The sequence below is a fragment of the Falco naumanni genome, chromosome 20 (genome assembly GCF_017639655.2).
Source record: "Falco naumanni isolate bFalNau1 chromosome 20, bFalNau1.pat, whole genome shotgun sequence".
Taxonomy (NCBI): Eukaryota; Metazoa; Chordata; class Aves; order Falconiformes; family Falconidae; genus Falco; species Falco naumanni.
Window position 1 is genome coordinate 3,427,590 of NC_054073.1, and position 26,098 is coordinate 3,453,687.

The window sequence follows — 26,098 nt, forward strand, 5'->3', positions numbered from 1 at the left end:
AGGGGCTGCAGGCGACAGGTGACAGGGCCCGGGGACAGGACGAGTCCTTGGAGCGCGGGGGGGCGGCGAGCACCGAGCCAGTAACAGGTGCTCGGGCGGGCGGCGCGGCGGGGAAACGGGCGCCCCGGGGGCGGGGGGGCACCTCGCCGGCCCCGCTGCCTCGGCCGGGGGGCTCCGGGGGCTCGGGGGCCTCGGGCCGCAGGGGCGGCTGCACCGGCTGCCCGTGACGTCCCGGAGCCGTGACGCCGGCGGTAACCACGGCGACGGGGGCCGGTACCGTCCGTCGCCATAGCGACAGGGCAGCGCGGGACGGGGCGGCCCGGCGGGACCGCCCGGTAACGGCAGCTGCCGCAGCGAGGTCGCGGTCGCCGCGGACCCCGCCGGAGCGGGCCGGGCCGGGCCGGGCCGGGCGCCGCGGGGCTCTGAGCACCGGCCTCGCTGTGCCCGGGCGGCCCCTCGGAGCCGCCGCCGGCCGGGCGGGGGCGCTGCTGGCGCGCCATATGCAAAGATATGCAAATGACCCAGCGGGCGCAGGGAAGTCGCGGCGCCCCCTGGCGGGCGGCTCGTGGGGCAGCGCCCAGCCGGTGCCCGGGGGGAGCCCCCCCACCGGCTCGCGCCACCCCCGGTGCGGGTGTCAGTGCGGTGCTCCCCCCCGCTCCCCCTGCGGCGCTTCACGGTGGGCCGGGGGTCGCTGCCCGCCCTCCACCGGCACCCGCGGCCGCCCCGACCGTGTCACGCACCGTGAATATTCATGACTGGGCCCTCGCTGGCGGGGCGGGGGGGACACACGACGTTCAAGGGCAAAGCGGCCCCCCCCCTACCCCTGACCCCCGGGAGGGCGTCGTGGTGCTGCCGGCCCCTCCCGGGGCGCACAGCGGTCCCACAGCCCAGCCCCGGATGGGACCACCGTGGGGGGGACCATGGGGAGGGGTCTCCGTGCTCCCCCAGGCCCGACCCAGCTGCTGCCTCCCAATCTCCGCTGCCTGCGGAATAATCAGGAGATACACACGCACGGAGGGGGCCGCGCTGGCAGGGACGTGCTGCTGCTGGGGGCGGGGGGAGCGGTGGGGAGCTGGGTCCTGGGGGCGGCTCTGCCTCCCCCGCGGCTTCGGGGGGGCTCTGCCTCCCACCTTTGGCCAGGTGGGCTGTGCCGGGGCTGCTGCTGCTGCTGCTGCCCAGGAGCCAGAGCAGCTCCTGTCCCTGCATCCCCTCACCCGGGGCTTGCTGCCAGCTCACCGGGGACTTGGAGGCCCTGGGCGCCAGTCACCTGCCAGTCCCGAGCCGCCTGGCTTGGCCTCAGTTAACCTCTGCCAGGTCCCGCTGCCCCGCGAGGGGCTGGGGGCTGCAGGGTCTCTGTCCCCAGAGGTGTCCTAGAGGCTGCTACGGGATCGGGGGGGGCAGCGGCGCAGATGCCTGGTCCCCACCTCGGGGGTCCTCACCCAGTCCCAGCATCTCAAGCAGCAGCTGGGACATGTGCTGCTCCGGGCAGCAGAGAATAATGGAAATTGGGGAATGAGGGGCTGGGGGGGGGGGGGGGGGGGGAGGAACGACAACACACAGCTCCCAGGACTGTTTCCTCCCTGCTCACTCATGTCCCTGCCTCCTGTCAGACAGCTTTTAAATGCTGAACCATTAAAATTTTCCACCTCATTTGCAGCTCCTCATATGGTTAATTTTACTGGGACTGTCTATTTATTTATTTGCAGAGCCCTGCGGGGGGGGGGGGGAAGAAGGGAGGGGGGGGGGGGCTGGAAGCTGATTTGCTGCAACTGAGAAGTAGGGAGGGGAAGGGGGGAACCACCCAGGGAAGGGAGGAGGGCTCCAGCTAATTTAACAGCTGAAAAGAACAACTTAATTAGAGTCATCTGGAAAATTGGGTAAAACCCCTTTCATCAGCCTCCCATCCCTAGACCCCTTCCCTGCCAGCACTCATGGACTTCTCGGCGGCTGTGCAGGGTAGCACATGCTTTTGGATAGGGAGGGAGTGTTGGGCCCCAGCCCTACCAAGCAGATGGCCTTCATTACATGCGGGATCTAATTGGATTGATCAGCAGTTAATAGGAAATTAAGAGGTGAATCCCATCCCCCCTCCCAGCTAGACCATGTGCATCCTGGCTGCCCAGGTGCTCCTGGCAGCCCCTCCGGCCGTGTGCAGCCCCGTCCCCGCTGCCCTCCTTCCCCAGGGGGTGCAAGTGAGATGTGAGGGGCAAGCGGAGGTGGGGGGAGACATTTGCACCTGATGAGCAACGGGGTTGGGAGTGCCACCGCCTTCCTGCGTGGGGGAGGATGGCTGGTGCTGGGTGGCCTCATGCTGCACCCTCTCCTGGTGTGGGCACAGGTGCAACACATGCTCCAGAGGTCCTGTGCCAGCTGTACGGTGGCTGAGCAGAAGTTTAGGGGTCGGTCTTGCTCGTGATTTTCCCATTCCTGGTGCCCACAGCCTGGCTGTGACCCAGCTGTTTGCAGAGAGGGGCTGTGACTCTGCCAGCACGGGGACGCTCAGCATCTCCCTGCTAAATCCTCTACAGCCCCTTTCTGCAAAGGGGTCTGCCCCCTACCCCACCCTATACGTGTGGGGTATGTACATACAGGGAATGTCAGAGTGGAGGAGCCACCCTGACCTGCCAGATTAACCACCTCAATTTCTCGCTGCATCTTGTGAAAGGTCAGGAGTCTTTGCAAGGCCCAGAAATTAATTGAAATACCACTGGTCTTGTGCTGGGTCCATACATCATCCCAGGAGAGCAGCACTGGCATGGAGGGGACGGGAGCACCTGCCCCTTCTCCGGGCCCCAGGTGAGGACAGTGAGCCCCCGGGGGTGCAGTGGGAGGTGGAGGTGGCTGGGTGCTGCACCCCCAGCCTGCCCACCTCTTGTCCTCACAGATGAGGCCCCCCCCTATCCAGCCTGGCCCCAGGATGCTCCTGTCTGCGTGGCTCTGCCTGAATCATCTCCTCTGGCTTGGCAGATGCAGTGCTCAGAGATTGTTCTCCATCTCCAGACAGGGAAATAAATGCGTTAAACTAAACTAAACTGTCTCCGCTCCCCACCTGCCCCCCCAGCTATAAATCAGCATAAATGCAATTTACATATTCATGGTATTTATCCAATAACTGTCCTGTCCCAGATTAAACGTGCCCTGGGGATCACTGGGGCTCCTTATCTGTGCCAGGGTGCTCCCGGGAAGGAGCAGCTCTGCTTGGGGATTCAGGCTGGGGGGGGGGGGGGGGGGGGGGGAGGGGGCTGTGCTCCTCATCCTCCTCCATCTCTCCTGCTCCAGGCGCGTCCTGGGAGGGGAGCTTGGAGAGGGAAATCCAGGGCTCCGCAGCACTCCTGCCCAGAGCTCCCTTCCTTCTGGTGCTCTGCCATCACCATTTCCCACCCGCCCAACGCCATTGCCTGTGCTCTCTCCTTGTGCCCCCTCCTTCCTTCCCCACCCTCCTTTCAGTCCCAGCAATGCTGCCAGGGGAGCCCCAGGGTCCCCACACAGCTCCCTGCACTTTCAGTCTCACCCCATCCCCAAGCACCAGCATGGGCAAGGAGAGAGGGCCCAATCCTGCACTAGTACCAGGGCAGGGGCCACACATCTTCCTGCTTGGCTGGGAGGGAAGAGTGTGAGGGGAGCCAGCAAGCTTTGGGGGTAGGTGTCCCCAACTCTGTGGTGCCCCTGCAGTGAGGGCCCCCTGGCTGCGCTGTGCATGGGGCACACACACACATCTCCTGCTTTGACAGGTCCTTGTCAGCAGTAATGACCAGCTCTGAGCGAGTCCAGCTGGGCCCCAGGGCTCAGTGCTGAGCTCGTTAGGGGGGATTTAATGAAGGCAGGAGGCAGGCACTGCCTCTGGCTGTTTGTCACACTGTCTCTGGCCTCACAGCCTGCCTAGACCTCTAGCCATGCTGCGCGGTCCCCCACAGCATGGCACAGCACTGTGCCCTCCACAGCACACACCCCCCACCCCACCCCCCCACCCCCCCCCACCCCCGCTCATCCCTCTGCTTCTCTCTGCCCCAGGCACAGCTGGGGGTGCTGGGAGCACAGGCCCTTGCTCTGGCACCCATCCCAGCAGCGTGAGAGCTGATGGGACCAGCGTCCTGCCCCTGGGGCTGTCCTCACATTCAGGCTGCACCCCTCGGAGACAGGGACCCGTACTGGGGTTTGCATTTCCTTCCCCAGCCCAGGGATCAGCGTGTGGTGCCATGAACAGCCCATCGCTCGGCCAAGGGAGCAGAGGTGAGAGTGTGGGGGTGCAGCTGGGCAGTGCCCCCCTTCTGCCCCTGCTCCAGGCTGCCCCAGCCTCTCCAGTGCTGCAGAGGAGGAACAGTGATGCTCAGGGATGCTTGGGGGTGCAGAGGAGTCTGGCGGCCCTTGGGTTGTGGGGTGGGAGTAAGAGGCACAAGGCAAGCCAGATTTCAGGGGGCAGCAGAGCCAGGAGGGGCAAAGGAAGCTGCAGCCAGGGTGCAGGGGCACAGGGTGCTGGTGTCTGTCCCAGCCGCGGACTGGGCTGCTCCCAGGGGCAAGTCCCCCGCTGTGCAGCACGTCCCTGGGGGCTGCGTGGTGCTGGGTGGGACAGGGCTGGTCTCTGAGCATGGGGGGTATGTGGGGTGCCACTGCTGGCGTAGGGGGCTCAGCCGTGTATCACAGGCAGCAGTGGGTGACCCAGCCCTTTTGTGGGGTTGAGCTTTGTGTCTGGGGGTCCCATGTGCAGTTTGCGCTGTCTGCTCTGAGGCAGCCAGGAATCCTTCTTGGCTCAACAACAAGCTTCGTAAACAGGAGCCTGCGGGCAGTGTTAATGACTTAAATATTTGGCAAAGGAGGAGGCACAGGCAGAATCTGAAAGAGTTGCGGGGGAGGGGGGGGACGGAACGGGACGGGGGAGGGGGACGGACGATGGGGGAGGTGGACGGACTCGACACAAGGGGATGGGGATGGGGACTGTGCTGTCACCTGCCCCTCTGAGCAGGGCAGACCCCAGGCAACCGGGGATGGTCGCATTCTGCTGGGTGCTGCTGGCCTGTCCCAGCCAGGCCAATGCTGGGATGCTTACCTGCTCCCCAGCACAAGGCAGCTCAGCCTCCAGATCAGACCTCTATCTGCATTTAAAAGGCAGCTGGTGAAGAAGGGCCACCAGGGACCCCCTGCCACTGCCTGTCACTGCCTTGCTCTGAGCCTGGAAACCAGCAGCTCCAGCCCCCAGGCTGGTGAGATCCCCCTCCTCTCCCTGGCGCCTGTCTTTGCCCCATCGCTGATGCTCTCATTACCTCTGTGGTCCAGCAACATCCCACACGGGCACTGACCAGGGGCAGGGAGAAGCTCTGGGGGAGAGGCCTGGGAGGAGCAGCTTTGGCTCCAGCGTGGGCAGTGTCCTGGTGAGGGGCAGAAGGATGCTGGCCAGCACAGGGATCCTGCGTGGGGGCTGCGTTGTCAGAGGGACCAGGTGTTCCAGAGCAATCTCTGCTCTACCTGCTGCCCCCACCCTGGCTCCTGACCTCCAGACAGTGGGGTCCGCCCTCCCAAATCATTAACTGTGGATGAAACACCCCAAAGCCTGGCTGGGGAGTGACAACTGTGTGCAGCGTCTGTCCCCACAGCCCCTGTGATGTGAACTAAATCCATCCTAATTAGCACTGATTTGCATGGGGAAATGAAAATTAATCTAGCCTGAGTTTCTTGGAATTAGCGATTCTAGTTGGGCACATGAGAAAGTGGCAGACGTCTGGGAGGGCAGGACTTGGTATGGCAGAAAGCTGTCTGCCCCCATCCTCCCCCCCTCAAGCCCTATTTTGGGGCCCCTTGCTCAGCACCACCTGCCAGCATACTTGTGGTGCAGCAGCGCTGTACAGCCCCAGGCTGCTGGTGAGTGCCTGCATGACTGGGCTCCATCGCCTGCGTGTTCTGCCCGAGTGCCCCTCCTGGGTGGCACGGGGACATCAGTGCACCCCACTCCCCTGACCCCACCAATCCAGGTGTCTCTAGCTGCAGGATACAGAAAAAAGCACTTCCCTGACCCAGATGACCCATCCCACAGGTTGTTTCTGGGCACGGAAGGATGAGGGAGGGAAGACGCCAGCTCCGGCACCTCTGGGGTGGGAGATGCTGCAAAGCCATCAGGCTGCTGGGGCGGGACAGGTGTGTGGTGCACTTAGGTATTTGCGTGCCTCCATGCACACTGCTGCCTGTATTCCCACACACGTCTCTGTGTGTCCCTGCAAGCCTGTTCCTGCTCATTCTCCCATGTGTGCCACCTTGTTTATGCCGACATGTGTGTCACCCCATGCATCCGACCCCCCCCCCCCCCGCCCCCCATGCACGCCAGGCAGGAGCACATGCAGGAGCACATTCGCATTCCGGCAGCGGGGGCCCAGCAGGGAGCGGGCGCAGGGGGGGTGCCCTGGCTGTGCCCCCTTTGGAGACCTCTGGCCCCAGCTGTCTCATGGCACCAGTGCTGCCTGGCCCAGGGGTGGCACCGTGGCTCATTGTTATGGGGTCTGAGGCAATGCGGCGAGCAGAATTATCATCACGCTCATGCAAAATTAACGAGGAGAAAACAGCTGGGCAGGAGCTTTGTCCGCCGGGGCTGGGGGGTGGCACAGTGTGGGCAGGTTGGTGTTGGCCACAGGGCGGGGTCCGGTGCCTGTCACTTCTTCACAGATCACCCCTTCTTGGTGTGACGCTTCCAGCCCCAAAACCTGGCCATGCCTCTGGGATTGCGCCTCCCCACCTTGGCAGGAGGACCCAGCCCTTGGGCAGGTGTGTGTCCCCCCTGTGCCCCATCACTGCCTCTGGGGCAGGTCTGGATGTGGTGACTCCCCCCAGCTGGCCCTGGGGATTTCAGCTGGGCTGACAGGAGCAAGACCTCCAGCTCCTGCAGCTGCATTTGCAAATCAACCACGAGCTCAGGGGCTGCTGGTGCTGGTGGTGGCAGGCGCTACCTGTCCTGTCTACCTGGGGACAGCGACAGGGACGCCCCGGGAGAGGTGCAAGGACACAGCAAACCCTGCTGCAAAGGGATGGGGCTGTACTCCCCCCCCCTTCCTTCCTCCCTTCTCTAGCTGTTGGGGGGGGTGGGGGGGGTGTTGCTTTTTTGTAGAGCTGTTATTGCCCCCCCCTCACAGGGCTGTAAACACTCAATTAAGCACGAGCGCATGGTCCTGCCTTCCCTGTCGCTGCTGGTAATTATGTAGGTTTTTCGGTGTCAGGCACTGCGGGGAAGCGCGATTACAGCTAATTGGAGCGGCTCTCCCCAGCCCAGGCCCTTCTGCAGCTGCTGGAGCTGCCGCGTGACAGCAGCTCCGCGCCCCCCCGGATCTGCACCCGCAGGATGCTGGGGTCCCTCCTGCCACCCCATCCCATCCTTTTGGTGCTGCAGGTTTGGGCAAAGAACCCGCTGGGCACCTTCCTGCCCTGTTCTGCGTCTGGCTGGGTTTGTGCCCCCCTCCACAACGTTGCAGGGACCTGTTTGGGCCCCCCAGGCCCCCCAGCCTCCCCAGAGGCTGCAGCAGGATGAGGTGGATGCACCGTGGGCTGGCATCAGCCTGGCCCCGATCGACAGCACAGGGCTGAGCGTACCCAGCGGCTGCGGTGCACCAAAGTGGGGAACCCCTGGGGAGCCAGGGAAGGGGCAGCATGGGCCCTGCCAGAGCTGGGGTCTGGCAAGGGGACTGGGGGGTGGGGGCACAAGGACCTGCTGCCACCTGTCCCAGGGGAGATGCATCAGGAGTGCAGCGTCTGCCATTGATTTCTTATTATGGAGTTCAGCAAGAAAAATGAGGCGCTGGGGCTGCAGAGCAGCAGCCGTGATTTGTTGCCTTCTTGCTGTGTCCTGGCGGGGATGGGAATTGATTTTGGAGTCTCTGGCATCAGTCAGCAGGTCTGGGGGTGGGAGATGGGGAGCTGGAGAGGGGGTGGCTGCTGGGGGCTCGGCGTGGCCCCCCAGGACGTGGGAGGGGGGACCCGGACCTGCCTGTGGCACGCAGCGCGCTCCCTGGCCCAGGAGGCTCCGCTCCGAGTCTGGAGCCACGGGGCACCGGGATCTGCAGTGCGTCCCCGGGGGGCTGGGGTCGGGGTGCTTCGGGGGGGCGGGGGGCCGTGTGCCACACACCCCCCCCAGGGCCCCGCACGGTGGTGGGCGGCAGCACGGCGGGAGCCACGCGCTGCCAGGTGCCAGCAGCGGGGACCGCTCGGTCCCTGTCGCTGTCGTTGTCCCTGTCCCGACCCCGGCCCCGGCCGCGGCCCCGCCGGCCCGACCCACGCTGCGGCCACGAGGGGGCGCCACCGGCCTCCCGGAGGCTCCGGGGCGGCCCCACGCGGGACCGCGGCCCCTCGCGCACGTGCAGCCGCGTGCCGGGCGGGGGGCGGGGCTGCCCGCGCTCACCTGCGCAAACGCTGCCGGCGTGGGGGCGGCGTGGGGCTGCCGGTGGCAGCGGGTCCGGTCCTGCAGCTGCTGGCCCCAGCAGGGATGTCCCCAGCAGGGATGTCTTCAGTGTGTGCATGTGTGTCTCATCCCTGTGTGCGTGTCTTACCCGTGCGTGCATGTCTCATCCGTGTGCACGCATCTCATCCGTGCGTGCATGTCTTATCCGTGTGCACGCATCTCATCTGTGCGTGCATGTCTCATCCGTGTGCACGCATCTCATCTGTGCGTGCATGTCTTATCCGTGTGCACGCATCTCATCTGTGCGTGCATGTCTCATCCGTGTGCACGCATCTCATCCGTGTGTGCATGTCTTATCCATGTGCACGCATCTCATCCGTGCGTGCATGTCTCATCCATGTGCATGTGTGTCTCATCTGTGTGCACACGTTTCATCTGTGTGTGCGTGTCTCAGTGTGTGCACATGTCCCAACCAGGTGCTTGAATGTTGCCGCCGTGTGCACACGTGTTTCAGATGTGTGTGTGTCTCAGACATGTGCACGTCTCAGGTGTGTGTGCATGTCTCAGCCATGCGCATGTGTCTCAGATGTGCGCTTGCACGTCTCTGACATGCATGTCTCAGGCGTGTGTACATCAGCCATGTGCATGCATGTCTCAGCCACGTGCATACATCTCAGCCGTGTGTGTGCATGTCTCAGCCGTGTGCGTGTGTCTCAGCCATGTGTTCCTGTACCAGGTGCAGCGCGGTCCCCACCAGTATCTTTGTCACAATGAGGGAAGAGGCTATTATGTTTATTAAATTGTATCAAGGCAGCATTACAGCAATTGGCAGCTGGTGACCCTGGTTATTTATAAAACAGACTTTGGAAATCGCAGCTCTGGGCTTGGGCTTTTCTTCAGAGAATTATGAAAAAAAAAAAAAAAAAAAAAATCAATATTGCGGGCCGGGGCCAAGTCGGTGGTTAATTGCGGGGTTGGTTTCAGGAAATGCCTCCTGGCGCAACAGCAGCCATGGACGAGCTGACCTGCACACCCCGGCACCCCAGAAGCCCCAGCCAGGGCTCCCGTCCGGTCGCGGGGCTGTGGTGGGGACATCCCTCCCCCGCTAGGACCCCGCGTGCTGCCCAGGTTGGTGGCCCTGTGGCCACGGAAGGTTCCCTGAGCCGGTGGCGACAAGGAAGGCCGGCATCTCGCATCTCGTGCACCTTTTGCAGCATTACCCGGGGGGTGTCAGAGTCTCAGGGTATTAGGCTGGTGTCCCCCCCCGCCCTATCCTGCAGCAGCTGTGGGTCAGAGATCTGTTCCCCTGATGCTCATCACCCAGTGCCCTGTGATTAATGGGGGGAATTAGGATGATAATAGCCGTTTAAATGAAGGTGCCGGTTACAAATGACATGTGCCCGTGCTGTGTGATGGATGGATGGTGCCAGGACCAGCCCCCGGGTGCTAGTAGGCAGGCGTGCTCAGAAGCACATTACAGCCAGGCAGGAGCAAGGAGGGGACCGTGATGTCATAGAGATCAGTGACATCATGGGGTGGGCATGACATCACGAGCTAGCTCAAGGTGAGGGAGGTGGGAGAGTCTCGGCACTGTGCACATGGTGGTCTGTCAGGGAGGAGCGGATGCGGTTGATCCGCCACTGTCTGGCTGTGCAAGTCATCACAAAATGTCACATTAATGCTGACATGATGCCATTCATGGAGCTTCTGGTGTTGCCCAGCCTCAGCAGCCCCTGCAGGGCTACTCATGCCCCCCAGTGTGGCTGTGCCCGGGCCGGGGCGAGGGGGCCGGGGGCAGCTGGGTCCCCCCAGGATCCAGCCCCTTCACGCCGTGCTAGGGCTCATCCCGCCACATGGCTCTGTGGGACTATGAAATATATCCCGTTAATTCACCATTTAATTATTGGCTGTTTGTTTATTGTTTGTTTGCTTTAGCTGGTATGAATTTTTTATGATGGTTTCCATTGCGCCCCACCAAAAGCCAGTGAGATTTACAGCTTCGGCATGAGCAGAGCCTTAACTAGGGAAAGGTCCCCGTTAGCAGCGAGGGGTGACCCTGTGTCACTGTCAAGAGGAGGGTTTGGAGGGCTCCTTCCAGGGCTGGGGGGGGGCACAACCAGTGGGGTGGCTGTGGGGCCAGGGAGGCTGTGGGGAGGCCAGGAACTGTGGGACAGTGCCCATGCAGTGGGGGGTTGTGTGGAGCTGGGAGGCAGGTTGAGCGGCTGGGGGGGATGGGGGGGGATGGGAAAGCTGAGTGCTGAGGCTGGGAGCCAGAGGAAGCACCATGCTCAGGTGCAGGCACGTTCAGCCCCAAGCCACAGCATCTCCCATTAATGAAGCACTTCATCACCGTGGCGTTGCAGGGGGGGGGGGGGGCACCCAATTCGGAATGATAAATTCCCCGCGACGGCCCTGCGCTCGCTCGCAGCAGCCGTGATTCTCCTTCATCTTGAATAATATTTTTGGAGTGGTTGTAAAATAACCCGCCACAGCAGCTGCAAGAGGAGACACCAAGGCCCAGCGGCTCTCTCCAGCCCCCCCGCCCCATTTGTCTTTTCAGTTCCCCACCCTGCGAGGGCAGCTCCGCATAGCTCTCATATGGGGCCAGGGGCTGCACCGGCACGCGTGTGACTGCGCACCTAGCCATGCGTGTTTGTGTGCATGCACGTGTGCAAGCATGTGTCTGCTTATAAAGGTGTGTATACACCCGTGAGCCACGCACATCTGTCAGGACATGCACGCGCGTGTGTGTGTGTGTGTGTGTGTGCAGGTATGTGTAGCTGTGCAGGCAGGGGCGTGTGTCCATGCACACACGTGTGTGAGTGCAGAGCTGCCTAGATGTGCACGTACGTGTAGCTCTGCATTTACAGGTGTCTTTCCACGCACGTGCATGTGCATGCTGCTTGAGGTCAGCTGCTGTAATTCTTTTCGCTCTAGGAAGTATTTGTGGGCTGTCTTGTTCTTCCCCAAAAGCGCTGACCCATCAGATCTGCATGGTGCCAGTCAGGGGCGACCATGAAAGAGAAGAATCTCCAGCAGTATCTATTTGCTGGGGTTTATCGTGGCTGCCTCAGGGGGCAGGGGGGTGGGTGGGAGGATGGGAGCACGCTGGAGCCCTCCCCAGCACTGTGCAAGGTTGAACCCCTCGCAACGGCTGCTCTCGTGGGGCTGCGAGCATCCTACCCAGGAGGGCTCTGGAGCAGTAGGGCATGCGCCGTAATCACCATGGAAGAGGGAAGCGCGGTGTAGAATTAAACTGTCTCTTAATTACAATCATTAATGAGCATGGAGGCAGCTGGGCTTTGTGGGCAGGGAATCCCGCTGCATCTCTAGGGGAAGTCCTGGGCTTGTCTGCAGGGAGTTAGGAGCTTGCATTGGGCCAGGGTGCAGAGATGCAGGCTGCTCCGAAGCAGACCTGGCTGTGGTGGGACTGGGATCCCCCAGGCGTCCTGGGCCCCTAATGTGGCTGGGTGCCCTCTGAGCATCCCTGCTCAGTGCTCCAGTGCTGCGCTCCAGGGGGGTCATGGCCCTGCACTCGAGTCCCACCACTTACACACATGTGCACACGCACATACCCTGTGACCACCCCTGCACACCCCTGCTGTGACCCTACACATACCACCCCCCCATGCACCTCGCTACTGTCCCTGTGCCGCAGCCGCCATTGGCAGAGGAACACGGCGAAGGACACACGCGTGCCTGTGCGGAGGGCAGGATGCACTCTGTCTTGGGGAGTGGCACTTAATCAATCCCATTTCAAAACTCTAATTATATCAACAAAGGCCTCAACACGGCGCTACTGGCTGCAACTCAGGCCCTGTTTATTTATTTCCACACACTCCAGAGAAATTTCTCCCCTTTGTCCTTTCACACTTTGCTGAAAGAAATGCGGAGAGGATGGAGCGGCGCCCTGCGGGCTGCGCTGTGCGGGTCAGAGGGTGCTGAGGTGGGGAGGGACGCTGGACAGCCAGGCAGCGGGGCAGCGGCAGAGCGGGGGCTCCCTGGGGTGCTCCAAGCCAAACCTGCAAAGCGGGGGGCTGACAGGCCAGTGGGGAAAAGAACTGGCCCAGGGCTGGCGTGCATGTGTGTGTGTGCATGTGCAGGGGTGTTCGTGTGCAAGTGCCTGCCACCACGCCAGCATGTATGTTGTCTACGCATGTATGCGTGTGTGCGTGCATGTACGCACCTGCACGAGCCAGGACTGGGGGGGCACGGGCTTTTAGCCGTGAGCCCTCAGTGGAAGGGGCGTGCAACAGGGGCTGCCTGTGCCCTTCAGGTGTGTGACGCTGCCACCATCGCGCGCCTCCTCATCATGCTCTGCCCGCCTCAGATACAGGCTGCGCTGGCTCTTGCCACGGCCGGAGCGTGACCAGCCCCCACGCCTCGGTCAGGGTCGGGGAGGGCCAGTCCGCGCCCAGTTCCAGCCCGCTGCTGGCGGCTGCCCGCTCAGTCCATCTCCCCAGTCTTTTGTTAAGAGCCAGTGGATACAAATAGCTGGTTTCCATATGCACAGCAGCATCTGTTACTGCCAGGGAGATTTGCATTGCTAAATGCAAATTGGGTGTTATGTCATTTATCATAAATGGGAGGGTGGAGGGGGGCGCTGAGGGGAGGCAGCAAACACCGGCAAAGTTGTCATAACAAATCACACGACTCATCGTTCGCCCTGGCAGGAAGGTGCGGAGCAACCTGTGAAGGATTTGCACGTGAACGGAAAGGGCTGGCCCCTTGTACAGCGAGGGAAACTGAGGCACAAATGTGGCCTGGGGTGCAGCAGCAAACCCATTAACCCAGTCATCAGGGCTCACTGCGGGAGAGGCTGGAAGGGGCAGAGTGCAGCCCGGGCTCAGACCCCCATCCTCAGCCTCCCTTTCCCCTTCCAGCTTGTGTCCCTGGACGGGGATCCCCGCACCGTCCCGCCCCGTCCCTCCCAGCCCTGTCGCAAACGCCTCCCTCGCGTCTCCTGCCCACCCTCCATCCTCGGACAGCACTCGAGAGCCTGCCACCGCAGCGGGACCTTCCCACACCCTCGCCATGAAGGGCCCCCTGCTCGGAAGCATGTTCTCCCGGCACGTCAAGCGGCACCCCGGAGTGAGTCACCCCACACCCTCTCCCTCCAGGGACCCCCGTTCCTCCCCATCTCTCTGCCCCTCTTCTCCTCCCAGGGACCCCCTGCAGCCCCCGTCCTGGGCTCACCCTTGCGCTTCCCCCATCACATGCCTCAGGGACCCTGTGCTTCTCCACATCCTTCTCCTTCCTTCCCACCCCCCCCCATTCCTCCAGCCCTCCTCTGCCCTTTGCCAGCCCCCTCTTCCTCCCACTCCCCAAACCCTTTCCCAGCCTCCCAGTCCAGCTCCCCTGCCCTCCCGGTCCCTTCCCAGGTTGTCCCTGCTTGCCAGCTTCTCCTCCACACTGTCCTCCCAGCTCTTGCAGCATCTTCCAGGTAAGCTGGGTAGTCCCGGTGGTCCCCAGCCCTCCTTTGCTGAGGAGAGGTGAGACCACCCTGTGCTGGCTGACCCGCTCCCACCATCCAGACTGCTGAGGGGCCAGAGCTCCTTCGCTGAGCCAGGCTGGGCTTGGGACACATCGACTCTTAAACACACCCAGGCTTACTTGCCCTGGCGGGCACGCCTAGGCTGGGGCTCCATGTCCTCCCCCACTGTACCCTGCTCCGGGGGCTTCTTTGAGGGAGGGGGGATGGAAATCAAGCCCCCTCCCCACTGGCCCCGGCAGCCCTACGTTTGAAGCCCCAACTCCCACCCTTTCAGCTCAGATCTGTCCCTGTCCCCTGCCATCAAAATTTCAGGCTGAGGGTTTTGTGGCTTAAACCCTCATAAACTACAGACCGTCCAAGACAGTGGCAGCTGGGCAAGTACGCCCGCTCTGCCAGAACGGGCTTCTTTGGCTGCCAGGATGGGTCCCCTCCCACAGCAGGGACCTGGCCCTTGCCAGAGGGTCCCCAGCCCCCCACTTGCCTATCCCCCCCTACCCAGTGCCCTCCCTGGGGTGCTGGCAGGGGCTGGTGGCCTGGGGAGGGTTAACGAGCTGCAAGCTGGAAGTCACGTAAGCTGTTGGCAGTTGGGTTTGGGGAGGGTAAAGCAGCCAGGCTGGAAAGGATGATGAGCCATGGCTGAGCATCCCGACGCCTGGCTTGGCGGCAGGCTCGGGCAGGGGAGTGGAGTCCAGGGCTGGAGCGGGAGAACCTGGGGCTGGGCTCTTCGGGGCAGCCGGGACACCGGGGTGCTTTGCGTGTCCTCGGTGAGAGCGGCTGGATGGACGGCACCAGCCAAGGCTCCTGCACGCTCTTCGTGGCACTGCGGTGTGTTTCTGTGTGCAGAATGGGGGGATATGGGGCTTTTCTGTTTGTGTCTGCCATGGTGGTGTGACTTAGGGGGCGCAGAGAGGCCCCCAAACAGTGTGTGTAAAGGTGGGTGGGGTGGGGTGGTCCTGGGTGCCTGTACGTGAAGTGCCCGGCGTGTGCCTGGCATCATTAAGCAGGATTACTGCCGGCAGAGGTTGCTGGGGCAATTTTTGACATGTCATCCACTACATGTGATCAGCTGCAGCTCGTGCCGGGCAGGTACATCAGCACTTTCACCTGGCAATAGACTCTCCCACCGCAGCATGCCCAGCTGCCTGCCCGCCTGGCAGTGATTAATGTCCCAGGCATGCCGGTGGAGCACCGTGGCAGTGAAGCACAGGAGGTTTGGAAGGGCAAGAGCCCACCGGCATGGCAGCCCAGGGGCTGCACAGCTCAGCCGGTGCCTTTGGGCGCTGGGCAGAACCCACCACTGCGTCCCACTGCCCATTCCCCTCCATGCACGGTCCTGCCGTGGGATGCTCATCCAAACCCTGGCATGAGGTGCTCATTCCACCCCCTCCAGGCACAGGACCCCTTGCCTCACCCAGCATCTTCATGTGTTTGTTTTCTCCTTCCTGCTGTTTTTGTTGCCAGAGCAGTAGGAAAGGGGCCAGATCCCCACCCCGGCAGAGCTGGCACCGGCTCATTACTGGTCACTTGGAAGTGCTGGGTGATGGCTGGGGCTGCAGCCAGCCTGGTGGCACCAGCCGTGCCTGGCTGGGGGGCTTGGCCCCGCTGCCGGCAGAGATGGGGGTCCCAGGGAGCAGGGGAATGCCTGCCTCATGCCAAACAGGTCCCCACGGTTGGGGTGAGAGGGCAGACACCGCACACACTCAAGCAGCGTTTTAACTCCCCGTATGCTTCAGGTCGAGCTCTCAATAAGTCTTGTTTATTTTTGTGCACGTCTTGGGGGGGGGGATCAGGCCCCACTGCCTGCACTTGCAGCTCTGAGCCCCTCGCCTGCTGCATGAGCGGTTGCCCCAGCTCCCCCTACCCTTAATTCTTCCCAGGCATTAATTACCCAGAAGGTGTCAGCAGCAGATGGTGAGACGAACCCGTCGCCCCGAATCTCCTCCAACGGACACTGCAATTCCCAGTGCTGTGGAGTTCGTCTTGATTAGCCGGCGCGGTTGGGTAGCGGCTACTGCCAGATCCTCCTGGCACCCAGCCGCACACACGGCGCAAAAGATCATTATCTGCTGATGCCTCTAACCTCCCAAATTGGCGTTGGCATCTGCCGGGTGCTTGATCAGCCGGTGTGAGTGCGGAGCGCTGCTTGGTTTGGCCATGGGTGCTGCCAAGCAGGAGCTGGGCCGTGCTGGGGGCACTGGGAGAGGATGCAGAGGGGTGGCTATGTTGGGGACCAAAGGCTGGGCGGGGAGTGCCTGGGGAAGGGACACATCTGACTGCTCAGGTGTCTTCCCTACAAGACCCGCTCTGTGTGCAGGTCATCAAGGTGCTTGGCACAGAACAGAGGGGTTTGGACAGACCCTTTTCTTCATGGTTTAGAGTCGCCCCCCCAGACCCCCCCAGCCTCATCCAAGTGGGGAAACTGAGTCACCGTGCAGTGGGTGGTTGGGTGGGGGTTTGGAGACACGTGCTAAGAGCTCAAGCTGCCAAGCAAAATTGCAAATATAACCCAGGCGCTCAGGTGCTGGCAATGCAAACTGCACGGCACGCACGGCTCTTGCAGCACCACCAGCCCCCGCTCCCCGCTAATGGGCATGGCGAGGCGCCGGCCGTGTTTGCCTTCCCAGGGGCGCGGGTTGGTGGGAGGTTCATTACGCTCAGACCGTCTTCCCCAGCGCGGGGGCTGCGGCAATTTGGGGGAGGTCAAAGCAGCCTCGTCTCGGCTCCGATTGAGGCCATGTCCCCCCGGGCACTGGGGGATTGGCAGCACGAGTGCAGGGGAGAGCGGAGATGAGAACACGGAGCTGGTGGCGGTGCAAAGGCCTGAGGAGGGGCCCTGTGGGCATGGAGGGGGGCGAAGGGACCTCCTGCTCGCAGGAATGCCCACTGCGGGGCTGGGGCAGCCCCTGGGGAGGGGGGCAGGGGATCTCTGAGTGCCTCCCCCGCCGCCACTGCACTGTCACTGCGTCCCCAAAACCTGCTGTGGACCCAGCTGCTCAGCCACCAGCATGATGTCTGTCCCCAGTATGTCCCAGTTGTCCCTGCTGTAGGCACGGGAGAAGATGAACTGAACCCTCCTCATCTCATGCTTCACCGGGAGGTGGTGGGGAAGGGGTGCAGCTGTGGGGGGCAGTGAGCCTGCCATGGGGGGCACCCTGGCTGGGGCCAACCCTGCCCAGGGCTGCGGCGCTGCACCGGGCAGGGACCGAGAGCCGTGGGGAGGAATCGTTAGCCGAGGCTCAGCCCCCGACCAGGGGCACCACGCATGCCAGGACCGGGCCCCCCTGCCCTCACCCGTGGCCACACCAGCCAGCACCGGCGCTGGGCAGCAGCAGGCAGAGGGGAAGTGATTTCTCATTCCAAATCCAATTCCTCTCCAACACGAGCCGATTTTTCTCTCCCTCTTTTAATTCAGTCACTCAAGCTGACAGCTACACTGTGTACCGCAGCCCAGCTACAGGATTGCTCTGCCATATTTCCCCTGTAAATCTCCCGGTGTGTCAGCTCTCCCTTTCACTCTCCAGTCAGCCTGATAAATATTCATTTTATTGGGGTATTTTTCATTTCTCTCTCTCTCTCTCTCTCTCTCTCTCCAGCTCATTCCCCTCATTGGCTTCATCAGTGTTGGCCTGGGCAGTGCTGTCCTGTACCTGCTGAGGCTGGCCCTGTACAGCCCAGACGTCAGGTATGGGTCGGGGTGCCCCTGGGCACCCCTCGGGCACTTGGCCCGCGCCCCCGGAGCCGAGGGGGCTGATGTCCAGGTGCGGCGGGTGGGCACTATGGTGCATAAGGTACCTGGGTGCACTCCGACACCTTCCTGGCAAACCTGGGTGCAGAGGCACCCGGAGGGGGTGAGGGAGGGTGCAGAGGTGCCCGGAGGGGGTGAGGGAACCTGGGGCACCATCTGCCCTCTCCTTGCTTGGGGGGGGGACGAGGGCCCCTTCAATCCGCTGCTCTGGGCGCTGCACCAGCTGCTGTGGAACTGGGGGCTGGCAGGAGAGGATACAGGACGGCGGCGGGAGCGGGATGGATGGGTGGATGGGGAGGCAGATAAAAGCAGTATGTGACTGATGGAGAGGGGGAAAGACAGTGTGGGGAGGGATGGATTGATAGAGGAATGGGAAACCAGTGGGATGGATGGATGGAGAAGGAATGGGAAGAGGGAAGGAGGGATAGACAGACACAAAAGCGGTGTGCAAGGATGAATGGAGAGGGAGAGAAGGGAGAAGGAGACAAGGTGTGGGGATGGATTGATGAGGAATAGAGGCTGGATGGATTGGCACAGGACAGACAGGCATGCTGTGGCGCACGAGACTATTTTTTTTTCCCTTGTAGCTCAGTGGCCCACAGTCCCTGCAGCCCCACGCTGTCTAATGCCTATCTAATATTTGTTTGCTCCCGGTAAAACGCTCATTGATTTAATTTGACGCCAGCTGCCCAGGGTACTTAGCTCAGCAATTAGCAGATCCAGGCACCTTGTCTTTGATGGTGGAAGCGCAGGGGTGTGCATGGAGGGGGGGGGGGGGGGGATGGGGGTTGAATAAAGCAACAGCAGCACCCCCACAGCACATTAATGCTATTAAACAGCTCCAGGGGTCTGCATTTGCAGCACAGCTCCTCTCCAGCCCTCAACGTGCGCACACGCGCGCGCACGCACGCATCTTCCCAGATGGAAAATTCTGCTCTTGGCCAACACTAGTGGATTGCAGGGGGACGGGAGAGGGGGAGACGTGAGCCGCTCTCTCCAGGGACCCATCCCATGGCTTTGCTGGCCGTCCACAACCCCTCCTGGGACAGGACGGGACGTGTCCTCTTTGGGAAGGTTTTAGCTGAGCACCACCAGCCACCCCGTGCAGTTGCCTTGCACACTCACAAGCATTGCATGCTCACAAGTGCCGCAGTATCCGTGCTCACTCACAGCAGGTGGGCACAACAGGGCAGGCAGCAGCTCCCCCCGCTGCCCCCCAAACCGGGAATGAAGGCTGGGGGCTGGGGGCTTTTGGGAAGGCGGGGCAGTCAGAGCAGCCAAGGCCAGAAGGGAGCCCCCCAGGCAGGAGTGCAGCAAGGCAGTGCCTGCAGAGTTGCCAGCTGAGGGATGTGTGGTTGGGGGTGGGGGGTGGGGGGGGAGCAGGCAGACGTGCACCCCTGCACGCACGGCCGGTGCAGCAGCCTGTGTGCCAGCCCTGTGCTGGGGCGGCAGCCAGGCTGCAGTTCGGGTGAGTCAGGCTGTGGCAGGGATGCTCCAGGAGCACCCCCCAGGGAGCGTGCCTGCCCCTGCCCCCCCAGCTCCTCACCCCAGGGGGCTCGGAGGGACCCGATCAGAGCCCCCTGACCTGCCAACCGCAGCAGCACTGGGGTGTGTGGGTACAGTGGATTATTTCTGCAGAGTCGGGGCTGGGGGCAGAGTCAGGGTAAAAGTGGGGGAGGGCAGGGCCGTCTCCCCCACCCTCCTTACAGGTGCTGATGGCCCCATCACCCCTTGCAGCTGGGATCGAAAAAATAATCCTGAACCCTGGAATAAGCTGAGCCCCACGGACCAGTATAAAGTGAGCACTGGGCAAATCGGGGACCTGGCACTCTGGGGTGGGGGAATGGTCACACTTAGGGCAAGGCATCACGTTTTGTTTTCTTCGTGGAAGCGGGGAGGTGGTGTCAGCCCTGGGGCAGTGGTGCGTGAGCCCTCCAGCTGCTTGTGCTCAGATCTGGGAGGGGAACACCGGCCCCCCACCCCACAGCCAAGGCCAGGCTGCAGTGGCAGCTACAGGGGATGCGACACCCTCTCATGTCCTTCCTTTCTCCAGTTTCTGGCAGTTTCCACTGACTACAAGAACCTCAAGAAGGACCGTCCCAGTTTCTGAGCTGACCCTGGGATGTGCTGGGGTAGGGGAGAGCGCACCCACCCCCAGCAGCACCATCACGGCCACCACCAGCCTTCCCGGCTCTCACCTGTCCCGCGGCTCTGCAACAGTCACAGCGCACGCAGGTCTGCTTCCCCAGCACCCCCAAACGGGGGGCTGTGCTCCTGCCCGCAATAAACTACATCACCCTGGGAGCAACATGACCGCTGCCACCAGCCCATGCGCCCTCCCGCCCTGCCCGGCATGTCACTCTCGCCATTGTGTCCCACCTGCATTAAACTTTGTCGGATGTTAATAAATTACTGGGGGCTGGGCGGGGGGCAGCAAAATGCATTATACATGCAGTTTCCCAGGCCCATAAAGATCGGAGACATTCAACACCCCCCTCCAAAGGTTGGGGTGGGGGCTCACATCCCGCTGGAAACGCTGGTTCATGGCCTCTTGGTGCCGCGTTTCCTCTCTCCCACGCTCCGGGGCCCCAGGGGGCTGCCCAGGGACCACCCCATCCCAACGTCCCAACCCAGCCCCCCCCCCCCCCCGGGGATGGAAAAGCCGTGTGGGGTGGAGGGGGTCACACACATGCACAAGGATACATGTGCATGTCCTACATGCGTGTGCAGCCCCGGCTGCCCCCTGGGGTTTGTGCCACAGGGCCGGGAGCTGGCCCTTGCCAGCGGCGGGGGGGCCCTGCCCAGCGCTGTTTGTTCGGCTGAGGCCACGTCAGGGAACTCACGGCCAGGAAATACGGAGCAGATGACCCAGGACAGCGGGACGTGCCGGGGAATAGGTGGCTGCTGGCCTGCCCAGAGCTGGGCTACCTCCAGCCAGGCGGGGGGGTCTCGCTCATGGCTCTGCACCCTGCAGCAGGAGGAGAGCAGGGGGGGCAGCCTTGGCCACAGACCCCTCCCCCCACAGACCCCCACCATACCCGTCTTGCCTCGGGGGCAGGGGTTACACTGAGCGAGACCCAGCAGTCCGTGCTCCACATCCACCCGCAGCACCCTGGCACAGTGCTATGGGGTCCCGGGGACGCTGTCCCCCCACAACACTTTGTCACCAACCCCTCCCTCCCCAGCTCAGCACCCACACAGCTCCGCACCAGCAGACCTGCCCCCACTTTTATTACTGACCTCCCCCTGTAGAAAAGTGCAAGACTTGCCTGGACAGAGGGGACAAGGCTGGAGCGAGGATGGGTCCCTCCATCAGGGTCTGGGTGGGGGTGTCTCTGTACCCTAACACTGACAGCAGGATGGGGGTGGGCCCAGGGAGGGAGTACCCAATGCCAACGGTGCTGGTGGGGGATGAGGGGGAACGGGGAATGCAGAGGGTGGGTTTAAGCCTCCCCTCGCCCCTCGGTAGTCCCAGCCTGGCAGGAGGGGTGAGAGCCCCCGCTCAGTGGTCGCTGAAGCCAGGCATGGGGAAGGCACGAGCGAAGGTCTCCACACGCTGGCGCAGGTCGGCCAAGCGGCGCTGTGTCTCCGCGTCCTGCAGCAGGAAGGTCTTGAACTCCTGGAGCTTGCCTGGGGGCAGGGGGGGAGACGGTGTGAAGGGTGGGGGGACACTACAGCAGCCCCGTCCCTGCCCAGGCAAGGGGGGCAGGCTGGCACCAACTCAGGGCACGGTCCCCGCACCCCAAACAGAGAGGTGCCAGCTGGCACCCAGGAAGGTGGGAGATGGGGGGGCCCCCCCCGCTCACTCACTGGTTTTGCTCTTGATGTCCAGGGCCAGCATGATGCCCTCATCGATGAAAGCCACGACTTTCTGGAAATCCTCCTCACGGAAGTGGCGGGAGGTCAATGCAGGGGCACCTGGGGGGGGATGGAGCCCATCAGGGCCAGGAGCAGCTCCACTTGCAGAAGCCAGTTCCACAAAGGGGCTCCCCAAGCCCGGCCCCTATGGGGTCCTGTGCCCCTCTCTGAGCCAGAAACTGGCTCCAAATTCCCATGGTGAGTCCTCAGAGAGGGGTGAATCTGAGGCGGGATGCCCCGGGGTGGAAGCCGGGGACCCCCCCTGCCAGGATGGATGGAGGCAGGAATCATAGACTCTAATCACAGAATGGTTTGGGTTGGAAGGGCCCTTAAGGATCCCCCAGTTCCAACCCCGCTGCCATGGGAACACCTTCCACTAGAGCAGGTTGCTTCAGGCCCCATCCAACCTGGCCTTGACCACTCGCGGGGACAGGGCATCCACAGCTTCTCTGGGCAACCTGTGCCAGCGCCTCACCACCCTCACAGCGAAGAATTTCTTCCTCATATCTAACCTAAGTCCACCCTCTTTCAGTTTAAAGCTGTTACCCCTTGTTCTATCACCACGTGCCCTTGCAGACCCCCCTGAGCAGGCTCTGTCCCTCACCCAGGCGCAGCCCCCCTGGCGTGAGCGCACTCTTGTCCCCCGGGCACGTGTTCTTGTTGGCAGTGATGGAGACGAGCTCCAGCACCCGCTCAGCTCGTGCACCGTCAATGCCCTTGGGCCGCAAGTCCACCAGCACCAGGTGGTTGTCGGTGCCACCTGGGGAGCAAGGGAAAGGAGTGAGGAGTGACAGCCATCCCTGAGCACCCCCGGCCAGCCCCTCTCCTCACCGCCACATCCCAGCCCCTTCTCCGCTCTGCGGCACTGTCCCCGTTCTGCCTCCCAAGCCCTGTTCTGCCTTCCACCCCTTCCTCTGCCACCCAACCCGCCCAACGCTCCCCAGTGCTGCCTAAGGGCACTGAGACCAAGCGGTGCCACTTGTGACCTACCACAGCCTCAGCCCTCCTTACCCCCAGAAGGGCAGGGAAGGAGGCAGTACCTGACACCAGGGTGTACCCACGCTGGAGCAGGGCTTGCGCCATGGCTTTGGAGTTCTTCAGCACCTGCTGGCAGTACTGGCGGAAAGCTGGTGAACTGGCCTGGGAGAGGAGAACACATCAGCATGGGGCCCGGGTCACCCCCAGCCCCGAGCTCAGCGCCCCGGCACAGACCTCCTTGAGGGTCACAGCCACGGCGGCAATGGCGTGGTTATGGGGGCCCCCTTGCAGGGAGGGGAAGACAGCAAAGTTGATCCTGTCCTCCAAGTCGTAGTGTATCTCCTTGCCCGTCTTCTTATCCACCGAGCGCACGCCCTTGCGGTAGAAGATCAGGCCCGACCTGGCAGCGGGAGAGAGCTGGTACCACTCCTCCTACCTGCCCGCTGTTGCCCCATGGCAGGGGCTCAGCCCCCTCCCCGCAATACAGGGCAGCACCAACGCCGCTACCACCCTCCTGCAGGTCCCTCTTGCTCAGCTCTGGCTCCAGCCAAAGCATGAAATGCAGCCTCTGCTTCGTGGTCGCCCACCATGGGCAAGTGTCCTCCCAGGGGAGGGGGTGGCAGGACGCAGCCTCACCTGACGCCACGTAGTGTCTTGTGTGTAGTGCTGGTGACCACGTCTGCGTACTCGAAGGGCGAAGGGATGACCTTGGCTGCCATCAGCCCGCTGACGTGCGCTATGTCTGCAAGCAAGTACGCCTTCACTTCCTCACACACCTGGGGACATGGGGAGTTACGGGCTGTCCCTGTCCCCACGGCCACGAGTGGGGTGCAACTGCCCTTATGCTGTGGCAGGCACCCAGGACGGAGACGCTGCCCCTGTACCTTCTTCATGCGAGCGTAGTCAACGAGGCGAGCGTATGCACTAGTGCCGGCAATGATGAGACGAGGGCGGAAGAGCCGTGCCGTCACCTCCAGTTGGTTGTAGTCAATCAGTCCCGTGGCTGGCTACGAGGGACGGACAGACAGACGGCTTGCTGAGGCACATGCACTTCCCTGCCCCCACCCCAGCTCTGAGCACAGGGTGTTTGGCTGAGTCACAGGCAGCACCCAAGCACCCTGCGGCACTGGGACACGGCCCGGGACACTGGGAGGGTAGGGCAGGGGACGGCAGAGCAGCTTGGGCACCACAGTGGCACCACCAGCACAGCTTGGCCAGCCGATCCCCCCCCCCTTCCCCCAGGAACCCGCCCCCCTTGGCTCACGTCAAGTTTGTAGGGCATTGACTCGAAGAAGATGGATGTTGCTGAGATTCTCTTGACGTCCGACATGTACCCATGTGTGAGGCTGCAGGGGAGGGCAGAGGTGCGGGATCAGGCTGGGCCCCCCAAGAGGCAGCAGGCTCCAGGCCACCCCCCCCCACTACATACTGGCCCCCATCGGGCAGGTCCAGCCCCATCAGGCGGTCGTGGGGCTGCAGCAGGGCGGTGTAGGCTGCTAAGTTGGCTGGAGACCCCGAGTAGGGCTGAACGTTGACGCCCCAGCGGGCCGGATCCAGGTCGAACGCCTCCAGAGCCCGCTGCTCGCACAGGAGCTCGATCTGGTCCACCACTTCAGCTCCCCCATAGTACCTGTGGAAGGGAGGTTGTCGGGGGGGGGGGGCCTTCCCCTGACCAGCCCCACAGCTGCCCACCATGCCCCACAGGAGACCTCGGTGGAGAGGAGAGCCTTCCCTTGGAAGCACCCACTCCTGCCCCGGGGCTCCCCTTCACCTTCCCTGCAGCTGAATCCAGACCCCCGATGCCACCAGTGCCCTCCCACCCCCAGAGCCTGCTTCCCCCCGTTACCTCTTGCCAGGGTACCCCTCCGAGTACTTGTTGTTGAGGCAGGAGCCCAGGGCTTCCAGTGCCGCCCGGCTGCAGAAATTCTGGAGGAAAAAGGGGCTCAGAGATGGGACAGCAGAGCTCCCACCTGAGCAGGGGCTCCCCCCGGGACTGTCACCGCCCCCCGCGCCAAGGACCCTCTACCCCACCTCAGAGGCGATGAGCTCCAGCCCCCGGCACTGCCGATCCTTCTCCTTCTGGACCAGGGTCCACATCTCTGGGTCACTCTCAGCCAGACTCTCCTGTCCCGTCCAGCTGGGCACGTGCCCAGTGGCAGCCACCGCAGCGGTGCCATGCTGCGCCTGCTGGCTGCTGGTAGCCACACGGCCACCGTATCGCTGCAGGGCCTGCGCAGGAGATGGGGGGGGGGGGCTGACAGGCTGCGACCCCGCAGAGGCACGTGCCAGGCCCCCTTACCCCCCAAAGTGCCCTGGACCAGCAGGTGACAGTGCCAGCAGCAAGACCCTGGTGTTCTGTCTCCAGCCACTGGTGCCACCCCGCAGGGTGAGCACGCAGGGACCCCAGGGTCCCCATAAGGCACATGGAGACCCCCCCAAGGCCTCCCGGGCCCACGGCCGCAGCAGGAGCATCTTGCTGAGGGCCGATGCCGAAGCAGGAGGAACGACAGCCAGGCCCGCTGCGGGTGCAGAGCACGCGTGCGGCAGAGCAGCGCTCGGGGGGGACAGCCAGATGCTCAGCCCCCCGCCGAGACCCCCACGTTGTGCACAGTGCTGCAGGGGGGGGGTGCAATGGGGAACCCCTCCAACAACCCCCCCGCAGCACCATGCACAAGGCTGGGGGGGGGGGGGGTGAGCCCTCACTGCGCCCCTCAGCCCGGGGTCCCGGGGGTCCCGGAAAGCGAACTGTGCCCCCCCCTCTTAGACCCGGTGCCGGTGCCCGGTGCCGGGTGATGTAACCGCCGTGGCCTCATTGCATCACCCGTGGGCGCCGGGCAGGGGGCAAGGCCGGCGGTGGCTGCCCCGGCCCGGGGACTTTGGGACAGACGCAAAGTCCGCGCAGGCCGGACCGGGGGTGCCGCAGCCCGGCGGGGGGGGGGGGGGGGGGGGGCGGGACCAGGCGCCGCTGCCCCGACACCCGCCGAGCAGGAGCTGCCCCCCGCGGCTGCAATGGGGCGCTGGGGCGGGAGGGGGGTCGGGACAATCGGGTACGCACAGCGCGACCCCCCCGGCACCGGGACACCCCCCGCGGGTAGCCGGATCGCCCCCGGGCACCGCGACACCCCCTGGGCACGGGGACATGGCGGGGACCGGGACCCCCTGCGGGCATCGGGACCCGTGCGGGCACCGAGAGCCCCCCCCGGGTGCTGGGGCCAGCTGCGGGCACCGGCATTCCCTGTGCAACGGGACCTGCCCGGGCACCGGCACGCCCCCAGGCACGGGCACGGGCACCCCGCGGGCACCGGGACCCCCGCCGGGCTCCCAGACTCACCCTGCCCAGGCGGAGCAGCCACATCGCGGTCCGCGCTGCAGGCGGGTCCCGGCCGGGTCCCGGTGCCCGGGTCCCGGTGCCGGCCCCGGTCCCGGCCCGCCCCGCCCCCGGCGCGCGCTGCTGGGGCGGGGCCAAAGGGCTGCCGGCACCGCGGGGCCCGACGGGAAACTGGAGGTGCAGCCCCCGCCGCGGGGCGCCCCGGTCCTGGCGCCGTCCGCACCCCCGTCCCCCTGCCCCTCCCGCTCCCCCCCCCCGCCATCCCGGTGGGCTCCGCCGCGGGGGTACGGGATCAGCACACTCCAGCGCTTCTGCATGCTTTTT

At 63.5% G+C, this 26,098-nt stretch overlaps 2 protein-coding genes across 3 annotated transcripts; one reads left to right on the forward strand and one right to left on the reverse strand.

Annotated features, from left to right (window-relative positions):
- Nucleotides 1–13,354: 13,354 nt before the first annotated feature.
- On the forward strand, nucleotides 13,355–20,713 carry NDUFA4L2 (NDUFA4 mitochondrial complex associated like 2). 2 transcript variants are annotated; one of them, XM_040618918.1, is made up of 4 exons: nucleotides 13,355–13,462; nucleotides 17,459–17,547; nucleotides 19,348–19,408; nucleotides 19,664–20,713. In XM_040618918.1, exons 1-4 carry the CDS (start codon nucleotides 13,406–13,408, stop codon nucleotides 19,718–19,720), a joined length of 264 nt encoding a protein of 87 aa, XP_040474852.1. In that variant the 5' UTR covers nucleotides 13,355–13,405; the 3' UTR covers nucleotides 19,721–20,713. The 2 variants fall into 2 exon arrangements, with proteins under 2 accessions (XP_040474852.1, XP_040474851.1); XM_040618917.1 differs by lacking the exons at nucleotides 19,348–19,408; nucleotides 19,664–20,713 and having other exon boundaries at nucleotides 17,459–19,083.
- A 111-nt stretch (nucleotides 20,714–20,824) lies between these two features.
- SHMT2 (serine hydroxymethyltransferase 2) lies at nucleotides 20,825–25,902 on the reverse strand. Its single transcript, XM_040618653.1, has 12 exons — nucleotides 25,778–25,902; nucleotides 24,478–24,675; nucleotides 24,293–24,372; nucleotides 23,876–24,076; nucleotides 23,711–23,792; nucleotides 23,331–23,453; nucleotides 23,083–23,222; nucleotides 22,681–22,846; nucleotides 22,509–22,608; nucleotides 22,073–22,228; nucleotides 21,421–21,528; nucleotides 20,825–21,240 (listed from the first exon to the last, which is right to left on the reverse strand). Exons 1-12 carry the CDS (start codon nucleotides 25,799–25,801, stop codon nucleotides 21,113–21,115), a joined length of 1,506 nt encoding a protein of 501 aa, XP_040474587.1. The 5' UTR covers nucleotides 25,802–25,902; the 3' UTR covers nucleotides 20,825–21,112.
- Nucleotides 25,903–26,098: the final 196 nt, after the last annotated feature.

What these genes read in the sequence shown, in the direction of transcription:
- NDUFA4L2 (XM_040618917.1), top strand. Translation starts at nt 13,406, where the DNA reads ATGAAGGGCCCCCTGCTCGGAAGCATGTTCTCCCGGCACGTCAAGCGG. An exon ending in ACGTCAAGCGGCACCCCGGA is followed by an intron (nt 13,463 to 17,458) that starts GTGAGTCACCCC and finishes CTCTCTCTCCAG; the next exon opens with CTCATTCCCCTCATTGGCTT.
- SHMT2 (XM_040618653.1), bottom strand. Translation starts at nt 25,801, where the DNA reads ATGTGGCTGCTCCGCCTGGGCAGG. An exon ending in GACCTGCCCGATGGGGGCCA is followed by an intron (nt 23,793 to 23,875) that starts GTATGTAGTGGG and finishes CCTCCCCTGCAG; the next exon opens with CCTCACACATGGGTACATGT. An exon ending in CAATGCCCTACAAACTTGAC is followed by an intron (nt 23,454 to 23,710) that starts GTGAGCCAAGGG and finishes CGTCCCTCGTAG; the next exon opens with CCAGCCACGGGACTGATTGA.